Here is a 12,217-nt window from a genome sequence, read left to right as displayed (position 1 = left end):
ATGAGGTGTTCGGTCAGCACGGTGCCGTCCTGGCCGGGGCTTAGTTGTCTTCTCCCATAAGGGCCGATAAAGACCCCAGAACAGTTTGCACAACCTTCCAGTCCCGACACTTGTCATTGGTTCAGAGATTTGATGATGCCCTAATCAAGATTTTTGGTCCCCTGATACTGATCTGACTTATTTAAGACTAAAACTGTGCTTATATAGTTTCGCAACCTCTCTTGTTCATTTTTTAACAGTGACATTGAAATATTGTCCTAACAGGAGTTTCTCTAGGATCTCCCTAATATTCTGCTCCAGCATAGGATTAATTTAAAACGACTATATTGGTCTGATAGTGTGTCACCTTAAACATATGATAGCTCTGCCTAAATAAAAACTGCCACAGTTCTCTAAAACCACCACTCTTGCTTCTCCTGACTATGTTTTCATGCAAAACAGCTGGAGGAAGTGTTAAGCTATTAGCTAGGCCAGTGGTTCTCAACCGGTGGGGCGCGCCCCCCTGGGGGGGCGCCGACACTCTCCCGGGGGGGCGCGAGTAGGCTACAGGATGGGAGTGGAAAAAAACTGGAAAAAAAAAAATTGCACTTTTTTTTATCACTAAACTACTTTCATAAAAAGTTAAAGTTTTGTATATACATAACTCCTGAATAAAAATTAAAATGTGTTTGGACTGATTTAAAAAAAAAAGTTTTGAACAAATTTGATTGTTTTGTCGATAGTGAGCGCAAATGCAGGTGATAAGCGGTTTTCATCCGGGTTTTTCGCGCATGCGCGCCGGACTGGAAGGAAGCTGACGAGTTCTCGGCATATTTTTCTTCTTTAGATAACGTATCACAAGATCGTTTTAAGAGTAAGTTGATGGTTGATGGTATCATATTGCCAGATTTATACAGCAAAAGCCTGAAGGGACGGAGGGAGTCTGTGAAATGCTGGCCAAGGCTTGTACGGCGACATAGCTAGTAGCTTAGCTGCCTTATAAACACGGCAGGCAATACACATGAGAGAGCATGGAACCATGAACCCACTGGACGGCTAAGAATTATTTTATATCGGGACATAGACACCAGCAACCCCCGCGACCCCATGAGGGATTAAGCAGGTCAGAAAATGGATGGATGGACGTTCAGACATGTTTGTTTAACATCAGAAAGCGGACACACAGCAGACACGCAGCGCTTCAGCAAAGAGGACGAGCCGCCCGGTAGGTTAAACAAACATTGTTCACTAAGGATTATTTCGGTGTTTTTGTCCTATTAATCCTTTTCACAGACTCATGCCAGAGGGTTTGCATACATTGTACATGTATGTATGTATATATATAAAAAAAAATCGCCGTAGTTAGCAGCTGTAGTGCAGACCGCGGTGAAGATAGCTTGACATTGGACATTCAACCTCCGCGGAGTCAGCGGGATCTAGCTCACGGTTGATCCGGTTGAAGGACTCCGATTTCGGCTAGCGTCTCTCAGCTGCTCCCTTCTCCCATACGCGGTGGGACCGTCAATAAATCTGATTTGATTTTTGTTTCTCAAGAGTGCTCCGCTGACGCCGCGGAGCTTGAATGTCCATGTCAAGCCAACTTCACCGCGGTCTAGTGCCGGCCAGAAAGTAGCGCTACATACTTGGCCGAATGATTAAAAGGTCCGAAAGAAATGGGATAAATTCGTAAAAGAAACGCAAAAGGACTTGATTGCCAGCAGTGACAAAAGTGTTTTATGCAATTCACACTTCACAAGCGAGGATTGTGAGGGGTACTTACAATGGAGCATGGCTCTATGTCTTAGCAACGTTAGCTATAGTCTCCTCAGGTTCACCTTGTTCAAACTCCGTTTCTTCGTATATATATATATATATATATTCGGTATCGGAGTCGCCGATGCTTGAGGGGGAGTTTGAAGATGTATCAGACATTTTTTTAATTTATTTTTTTGTACGTAGAGTAAGAGTTATTAATAAAATTGAACAAATCGGTAGCAAAAGACGTAGTATTTGCAGGCTGATGCACGGTACTAGTTCTGTTTGTGACGTCGCATTCCGGAACAACCCGAATGCAGAACGTTCGTGCTCTTTCGCTTATACAGCAAGTTTTATCAAAATTACTTCCAAACGGCGCACATAATTCACATATAATATACATTTCTTTACTCTGGTGACTATTTGAATGCATCTGGCAAAAAATACGTTCAGTCCAAGAGTTAGACTAGTAATGATAATAGGCCAACTGATGATAATAATAATAATGATAATAATAATAATAATAACAACAACAATAAAGCATGTAACCTCATAATTATATAGCAATAGCCTAGTAATGGTGATAGGCCTACTGATGATAATAATAATGATAATAATAATAACAACAACAATAAAGCATGTAACCTCATAATTATATAGCAATAGCCTTGTAATAATGATAGGCATATACTACTCATAATAATAATAATAATAATAGTAATAATAATAATAATAATGCCTGCAAGCTACTACGTCGATTCAGCTACCTACTGATGATGATAATAATAATAATAATAATAATAATAATAATAATAATAATAATAATAATAATAATAATAACAAAAAAAAGCATGTAACCTCACAATTATATAGCAATAGCCTAGTAATGGTGATAGGCCTATACTACTCATAATAATAATAATAATAATAATAATGCCTGCAAGCTCACATTAGAAGTCTGGTGCTACTGCCAATTATAACAATAGCCTAGAAATGATAATAGGCCTACCTACCGCTACTGATGATGATAATAATAATGTGGACCTAAAAATAATAGCCTAGGGCTATCTATCTATCTATCTATCTATCTATCTATCTATCTATGCAAGGTAGAGCGGGACGGGGCGGGGCAAGGGGAAGGGGGATCTGGGCGGGGGGCACTGGGGCCCCAACTGCAACGAACCAGCTTTGGGGGGGCCCAGCTTGCAAAAGGTTGAGAACCCCTGAGCTAGGCTATCGGCATGTTTATTCTCTGTTTTAATATGACGTGTAGATAATCCGACATGTCTAAATGTGGTTCCAGTTAATCATCTGTGGAAAAAAGTTACAGATATTTTAATCTCTTAGAATCATAAACTTGTGGTTTTGCATTGAATATTGTAAAACTGGACATGTTTCGTTTGAGCTGCTCTCGGCATGGTGCCCTTTACCAAGAGCTGTATGTGGTTACCTGAGTACTGAGCAAAGGAGGGCATCCTTACACAGACAGGCATGATGCTGCAGCAGTGGATGTCGTTATGTTGAGCAAAAAAAAAACCCGGCTAGTATTACGAGGGCTTCTGACGTAGCATAAGAGACAGTACTGTGTCAGCAAGCAACTCTGATACTGGTCAGTTATAAAAACATCAATGGATTGAGGCCCGGTTCCAGTAAATTGGATTGGTGCATTTAGAGTAAGTTTGGCAAAACATGGAAAAAATAATTCTGAAGATCATATATTCCTAATTGTTCGTTTAGAGGCAAGGGAAAGAAAGAAATCTTCACACAAACAACGTACTACTCCACAGTTCTGAGTCTGGACAGGTCTTCTGTGTTGGCAAAGTGGAAGCGGAGGCCAAGAAAGAATTTCTGAGGCTACTTTTACATCTTGATTCAGACTGAATTTGGTCCAAACAGCATTGTTCAGTTTCAAAAGTCACATTATTGGAGACAGCTCTATGTGCTTGACTGGAGGTGGAAATTCTTATAAACCGAGGCTGGTTAATGAATGACTAACATGTTCGCCTCTTAACAAAAGTGAATCTACAAAGGCAAACGCGTTAGAGCGAGGCTTTCCTTCCTTTTTGAGATATATCAGTCAATGTCAACTGAGCCATCCGATTTTGTTTTTGATTAAAGCATGTTGTGCAGTTTGTGGTTCTCTAAATTGTAGAACAGGAAATAAAGAAGCAAAACTAAATCTCCCTCACCAATAGAGACAGAAGTACACCGACAATCCCAGAGGGAAAACTACCCAGTGAAAAATATTTGCCATGTAAATTATTACTAAGGACAAAACCAACAAAAGAGGGACCTAGAATTATTCATTCCAGATTTGACCAGCATATGCTATAAATATGTTGTGATTTTAAACTGTTGTACGTCTATCTAAGATGATCCTAATGCCAAAAGAAATGCATTAAAAATGGCCTTTTTAGGTTTTAACCACAGATGATCTAATGCAGTCCAGACTCTTTTAAAAAAACACACCAAAATAGCCCTTTAGTGTCATTGATATTAAGATTTGTTAATCAGACACAAACTTCTGTGCTGCTGTTAATGTACATTTTGATGCAGATTAGCAGCAGAAAAAACTTCCTCTGACCTCTAACGTTTTTGTGCGTGTGCTTGTGGCGCCCCCAGGTCTTGCTGCCCTTGGTGGTGAGCCACGTGCCACACAATGATCAGATTTAAGTGACTTTTCTTCACAACAGATACTTAATGACAGTGTCATTGAGCGCCGGGACACGAATTAAAACTGTCTGTTAAGGTTATATTTTAGTTAGAATCTGATTGTGAGTAAAAGCAGCCTCTTATCTAATACTCCAGTTCCTCTTTTATTAGCATTGCTATGTTAAAGCAGTAAAAATGGTAGAGTCGGGAATCTGACTCTCTGGGTAGCTGAGAGCAGCGGGGTCAGGTTGGTGACCCTGGATGATATCCCTGACAGCAGTCATGTGCTGTTTCTGACCAGAATGAGTGGAGGAACCACAAGGGGCTGGAAGAACCACATAGGACAAATATAGTCTCTGGAGACTATGAATGTAGGCAGCCAACATCCCGCTACATCTGGACAATAAGTGAGTGTTTGCTTACTAAACACCTGCCGCCCAGATGGTTGACGGTCTACGTAATTGGTCTGAACTAGGCCTGGTCACGTCTGGTTTAGTTAGCTCACCAGTGTCACACAGCGACGCTGCACTTTGTCGTCATAGTTTATTTCTCTTTCAGCGATGGGGGAATTCTGTAGATAAAGGTTAATATGGAGGGAAATTGAAAGACTGCTCCACATTAACAGGGACGTCTTTTGGTTCTTGCCCTTATGTAATCATCGCATCAAACAAGTATTTGAAGTGGACGGTCGGCGGCTGCAGAAAAATAAACCGTGGATTCTACCCTGGATTATCGGGACTTCAATAAAGCCCAAAAGTCTCGTTTCTGGTGGACCTTAAAATACTTCCTCAGAAACACTCGAGCACTTCCCATTTTAATACAGCTTCCCTAAAATCTTTGGGAAATGAGAAGTATGACTATTAGAGGTAAACCATTTCTCACAAACTCGTCTCATGTCCTGTGTTTATCAGGTGAGATGAACCTTTAGGCCCCCACCCCCCCCCACCTCGCTGACACTTTCATGTCGCTTACGTGCGTCTGGCGGCTCCCAGACCGAACACGGTGAAGACTTCCTTCTGAAGCCCAACCGCAAGCCCCGAGTGTGTTATAATGGCCGGAGTACGTTATTGAATAGAGGCATCGACATTCAGCTCAGCTACTGGGCTCAGCGTGCGTAACCAAGGGACACATCATTGACAGTCTAGTGCCGTGTAGGCTTTTGATACCTAAAACAAGAAGGAAATATCTTTAGGCTTTAGAAGTAATCACAATCTTTTTCCAAAACACAAACTGCTACTTTCTGTGCTTGGTATTTTGTTTTTTCCAGCTTTTCTGCTGCAGATAGTTGTGGTTTCCCTTGGGGACAGATAAGCAAAGCAAGGCTGTTGTAAAGAAACAAGCAGCACATGTTCTTAGGGAGGTTAGGCCAGCAGCTGCCACCGTGTGGCTTTGTACAAGAGGCCACACTCGGCAGGGCCAATATCCACCATGAATCCACCACTATACCTGGTTTCTTCACTGTTGGCTTCATTTATTCATTGTTTATAGCAACCTTCTGACATCTCAAATTCCCATTTTTCCTAAACTGTTCCTGTTGAAGATGTGCTTCACCTGATGACCCTGAGGTTGGTGGCTGTTGTACAAAGCAACACTACGCTACAAAGGGCTAAAATGCTATTTGAGATTTATACTCCTATTCAGTTCGTAAAAACCCTCTAAAAAGGCAGTTTTCTGTGCTTTCTTGGCAGTAAGACCACCTTAGATTGTCAGAAGTGTGAAAAGCACTCTGAGTTTATTTACCTCTCTTAGGCACACCTTCCTAGTACCGCGTTGAACCCCCTTTCACCCTCTGAATTGCCTTAATTCTTTGTGGCATAGATTTAACAAGGTGTCGGAAACATTAGAGATCCTTTAGTCCAGATGCACCGTGCAGGTGCTGCAGATTTACTAGCTGACCTCCCCAGATGTGAGTCTCCACAATATCCCAAAGCAGCTGGATTGGGTTAAGTACTGATAATACTGTGAACCCATAGCCATTAAGAGACCTGTAGAAAACCATTTGAGCTCTGTCACAGAGATGGGCATAATGCCATAATGCCCAGGTAGGCTGCGGCATTTAAGCAATCCTTAATTTGTAGTAAGGCTAGAAATCCACCCAGATAATACCCCCCACACATCACCGGCCTGTACTATTCATACAGGCTGAAAGGATCCATGCTTTCATGTAGCTTATGACAAATTCTCATCCCACTACCAGGAAGCTGCAGCTAAAACCGAGCCTGATCGAACGAGGACGTTTTTCTAATCTTCTTCCAGTCAGCATGTCTGCTACCAACGATAAAGCAACGTTTAAAGTCAACAAGAAACCCGTTCTTCCCATTCTTATGCCTGCCTTGAACCTCAGCAAGTTCTCTCCATCACGATGCCTTGTGATGCTGCCACGTGATTGGCTGATTAAGTATTTGTGCTCGCAGGTATAGCTTGTGAAGTGGCCGGTGGTACGGACTGGTCAAACCTGGACTGAATTTTTCTACAGTGATTCTGAATGCTTTAAAATGTTAAACCTCCATTGTAGATCAGGAAAAAGCAGATCCTATTCAATAAGTGATAATGTATTTCAGTAGCTGAATTCACTTCATTACACACAGGTTGATCATTTCAAACCTTTATTTTTGTTTATTTTGATGATTATCTGCTTATAGCTGATGAACGCGTGACATTTAAGATTAGAATATTGCATCAGACCGATTAAGAAACATTTTTAATACACAAATGTAACTTGTTTAATATCTGCTTGTTGTTGTTTTCAAAAGGGACCTTTGGTCTGACAAACAAGCCTCATCAGGACGCATATATTTATTGAAAATGACCACATTGTTAAAATGCATTCATCAGTTATCATCTAATCAGTAATATTTAGGCTGTTGTCAGGGGGAAACAAGCCTTTCATGCTGACTTTCACCAAGGCAGAGGACCTTTTAGGGTTAAACTGTTATTTGTTCTGCTTGATTTTAGTCACAGTGTGATGAACGCCCCGCAGAATTGTGGGGGATTACCAGTAGTAATAAACTAAATTCAGACGGGGAAACCTACATTTCTGCTGTGGGTTTCTCTTCCGAGGTACATTTGGACTCAGGAAATTTCTCTAAACCACAAAAGTCAACCTCACTGTTATTTAAATGAACTAGTTAAAACAAACTGAGGGGCTCTCCAAACTTCATCATGTTGTATCACATCATTGGTGAAACGCTATGTGCCGATTATCCCTAAACTTAGTTTATAGAACTTTTTTTTTTAACTTTTAATCTTAATTGAAGCCTATATATTATTTATAATTAAACCTTGCTCACTATGAGCTTTTATTGGTAAACAACCTTGACTAAAACTACCAAGGTTTCACGTTGTCATGTTATTTCATCTCATTAATGTTTCACCTCCTCTTATTTCAAAGAACATCAACTGCTTTAATCTGCAGGTGTTTTTATTCTGCTCAATATATAAGGCAGCAGTGTTGTTGAGAAAAACCCGTTCACAGTTTTCCATCAATAATATTTATTATTTCAAGGTCAGGCTAACCTTCTTTCAAATCCCACCAGGACCTGATTCAACTGATGACATTAATCATTTTCTCGATTCCTCCCACAGCATTTCCACGATGGACGCAAAGCACAGCAGTACATCGAAAACTCGTGGAAGCAGCTGGAATCGGTGAGTGGTTCGCATAACACAGACGCTTCTATTTTAGAAGTCAACTTACCTTTCTTAGTGAAATATCTTTGACAAAATTAAGAAGGTTGCCAAATCAGAATTTTCAAAACATCATGTCCAAATACGCCACTTAAACTCTTCAAGTTGTGTCTGTTGATATCTGTTGACATAGAACTGACACGTGAAGCTCAAGGTCGATCTGTAGCTGTAGGTAACATAGCGCTCGCACCCATCGAACTACATATTCCATAATGCAATGCAGCATCTACTCGCGGCCCAATAGGGGCGGGCACAAGCCGCGCTTTTGAGAGGCAGATCCAAAAATGGAAACCAGGCGCACTGTCTGTGTTTCCAAGTAACAAAAGAAACTGCGAAAAAATCCATTTGTTCCAGATGTTCAAATCTAAATGTAAATCTAAAGTTCTGGTTTAAAAAAAAAGTCTATTTTACTTCTATAAATAAAAATTTACAGCGTTACGCTGAAATTAGACCGCAACAATTTGAACGTGTATCAGCGAAGTTCGAAACCTCCTGGCCAACACAAGCTAACGCTAGCTGTTATTAGCTTGATGGACAGCCCCCTTCGAGTTGCACTACTTAAAGGTATACTATGCAACCGGAGTTGATTTTCCAGCGAGGCTCCCCCCAGAGGGCGAAAGTAAAAGTGCACTGTCGTGAAGATGCTCAGCTGTCCTGGTTTCTCCGTCAAGCCAGGCGCGGTTGTTTTGAGCTTAGCAGACAGGCGAACGCAACGAAAAGTCAAAAAAACGGCAGTAGAAACAATGACTAACACAGTGAAAGTATGAACATGCACACAGAGAGAGAGAAACCAATCCAATGTTACTTACAATCGCATCAGCAGAAATGCGAGGTCTGCGTCAGCCTTGCAGCCTTCCTTTTCTTTTAGCTATCGCCATTCGGAAAAAGGTTGCCCGATCTTCACCCGTGTACGACTCCTCTCTCTGTCCAGAGCCCTTTTCCTCTTTCTTGCCTGCTCCGACATGGGCTTTCGCTGTTTTCTCGCTGGTTCCGCCATGATAACTGCACAAATATCGCCACTGCGCTAGCAACGAGCATGCCTTTCACTGCGGGCGTGTAGCAGTTCTCGCCGTAAAGCAAGACAGACTCTCGCGGTCTTGCACGAGACTTCTGAGCCTGTGACTGCGGGCCGAGGGCTCCTTGCAATTGCAAGTACGGTATTTCCCCTACAGACCACCAGGGCGGCCGAGAAAACCTTAGTTCAACCTGAAATGACTCATTTAATCATCCAAAACGGTATGGAACACATTAATTACCTGAAAAATGTTGCATAGTATGCCTTTAAATGCTCTGCTGCGTGAACGCAGAGAAGCAGCAAAACGACACACCAGCGCTGAAAAAAAAAAAATCCTGGTGAGGACCCTGCAGTCTGAAGTTTCATGAAAGTTAATAACATCTTTAGCTACCCTATTTAGCCCTAAGATAGCCCTTTAAAAGCTTTACAATGTCAGAATACAATTCCTCAGTTACATGGGCTCCTGCTATCATTGCGTCCCACCTATTGAGTGAGGTTCCAGATGTTTCAGATGCCGCAGTATCTGTTTTTTTTCCCCCTCACAGCAAAGGATATGTTGTCCCAACAGGGGTTTTTGCAGGTCAGCCCCAACTTGAAAAGGCTATTTGAGACTAGGAAGTCATTTACGAATGTCTTGCTAACAATGTTTATTTATACGGAGCATAAATATGACCCGTTGATATTCTGGATGTGTTAGTTGCATTCAGATAGAAATATAACGGAAAAGTTGCTCTGCTGCTTTTTAGGGGTGCAGCTGATCTCAAGTGAAAATCTATGACAGTTTCAAGGACTCCAACACTATTTAAAGAGTTTTTTTTTTTTAATTATACCTCGGATCAGATCGAGACACCCCTAGTCAAGACCGTATGAAGCAAAACACCCACTTAAGGCGTGTCTGACAAAAATCTGTTGGAACAATATTTTTCCTGCCGTGGCTACAGAGTGTATAGTGAACTCTGATTTGACTTTAACAACAAAACGATTTGCTGTTTATTTTATGAGGTAGCAAAAAGACAAATACCCACGTTGTAGTGGGATTCTACGTCGTGAACAAAATGACGGTGTAAGTGGTAAATTAAAGTTCTCTGTATCACATTAAACGTTTATCGAACGCTAAAAGAAACATTCGGCATTCTTGTTTAGTCTAAGTGAAGGACGTACGGGGAGAAAAATCCCAGAACACCACTCCTTATCTCTGCCTGGCCCCTTTGGCGAGGGAGAGAAACGCATAGCTGCCTTGCCCTCCTCAAGCTCGTCTCTGCGCTCAATGATACCATTGTGTGCGAGGCGGACAGGCGTAGTTCAGAGTGCACACTGGCCCTACAAACACTGATTGTTCGGTCAGAGGGTCGGATGAATGCTTGTTTTTTTTTCCCCCTCTCCACAAATGACCACCATGAATATTTGTTTATGCTTGCAGACATTAGCCTTTGCGGCACACAATGCTGTACATCAAACCTACGTGACGTGCGAACATAAGTTATTACGCCCATCTGAAGGTCATCTTGCCTATAGCGTCTCGGCCGCTGTGAACCAGGATTTTAATCGCTTGTCTTCTGATTTCAGTCCAAAAAAAGGTTTGAGAGGGACTGCAAGGAGGCGGACAGAGCCCAGCAATACTTTGAGAAGATGGACGCCGACATCAACGTGACTAAGGCCGACGTGGAAAAGGTAACGACAAATTACCGCCGGCTCCTCCTGGGCCACCTTCCACTTTGTTCCTTCTTTGGGCCCTTCTTTTTTTTTTCTGTCCGTCTCTAACCTCCAGGCCTAATTCGTCATTCCACTGAGACTGAAAAAAAAATAAAAAATAAAATAAAGATTGAGTGACTGCGTGTTTGATGCCAGGGATGCTGTGTCAAAGCTGGCATTGTGTTAGCAGCACTGCTGAACAAAGCTGGTGGCACAACTCAGCGCTCATTATCATTGCAGAGAGGCCACCAAACACTCTGGCGGGCTGAATGAGCCTTAGTCACTGTGGTAATGCCAATGCTTGTGTGTGGTGAGGTAAATTGTTGATTATTCATGGCTGTGTACTCGCTTCTTTAATTTCTGAGAGGAAAAAAAAAATCAGCATGCAGCTTGGTGTTTCAGAGCTTTTATGAAACACCTACCAACAATTATCCAGTTCTCACAGACCATGCTGCCCTCACTCCCCCCCCCCCCCCCCCCGGGCTTGTAGCTGATGTCATTTCCTGTTGTCATGACCAATTAAAAGAGCCCTCAAGAATCCCTGCCAGTAATCCCACACAGCTCCCACGCCTGCAAGGCATCATGGGTCAGCAGCGCGTGCTCCCGCTGCCTCCGTCAGCCGCTTGAGGCAGAGCTCCGGCTCTGAGTTGACACGGTTCAGACGCGATTATTATGCAAATAGAGTTTGGAAGAAAGAGGCTCTCTGCACTCTGGACATGCAGCCAAACATCTCCCGGCCGATCCAGGGGAACTCTGAACTCTTCTGGAGGAGATGGAGCACAGCGGGGTCAGGAAGGCAGCCCAGAAGAGAAGCTGCGCTGTCGCTGGAAGCTGCGGATTTATTTAACTGACGCCGTTGTTATTATAATGCAGAGATATAAAAAGAATTCAGAGGAAGGAAAAGGAAGTTTTCATTGCATGATAATTTACATATTGTTTGATTAGTATTTACCCTCTTAAGACCTCTATTATTGACTGCGTTTCTCAGTGCTGTTCAGCCCAACCTGAAAGAAATCCTAAATTAGTTTTGCATTCATGCAAATCATTGCCGATGTCACTGCTGAGATCTGCACATTGTGATGAAGCTTCAGTTTCATCTGCGTTGTTAACACTGATTCAGGACAAGTCACATGGATCTATGTGTTGTTGTCTCTTCTTTGGGAAGAGATATTTTATTCTTTTTTTTAGAGAGTTTACAGAGTATTTGTCAGTGGAAGGATTAAAAGGCACAACGTGTGGCTAGTTTGGATTTAGACTTTATCCACAAAATCTGTGTGTGAGTATATCTGTGGGTGAAATACTCGTGAGAAAAGAAACAAATAAACTTTATTATGCAGCTAAAATTGCAGCTTTTGCAAACATATTTGTAACTCTCTTGAGCTACTAACACATTTAGTCACGTTACGACCCCGACCTTCAATGTATTTTATTGGGATT

At 42.0% G+C, this 12,217-nt stretch overlaps 1 protein-coding gene across 1 annotated transcript in view; it reads left to right on the top strand.

The window, feature by feature from the left end:
* Positions 1-12,217, top strand: part of LOC105928745 (formin-binding protein 1) — a gene marked incomplete in the record, with an annotated part of 53,111 nt that overhangs the window by 20,277 nt on the left and 20,617 nt on the right. The window contains 2 exon segments of the mRNA XM_036140386.1: positions 7,972-8,034; positions 10,655-10,759. Of these exon segments, the coding sequence (XP_035996279.1) occupies positions 7,972-8,034; positions 10,655-10,759 (168 nt within the window).

This window comes from Fundulus heteroclitus, chromosome 8 (genome assembly GCF_011125445.2).
Source record: "Fundulus heteroclitus isolate FHET01 chromosome 8, MU-UCD_Fhet_4.1, whole genome shotgun sequence".
Taxonomy (NCBI): Eukaryota; Metazoa; Chordata; class Actinopteri; order Cyprinodontiformes; family Fundulidae; genus Fundulus; species Fundulus heteroclitus.
This window is presented reverse-complemented; position numbering and strand designations above follow the sequence as displayed.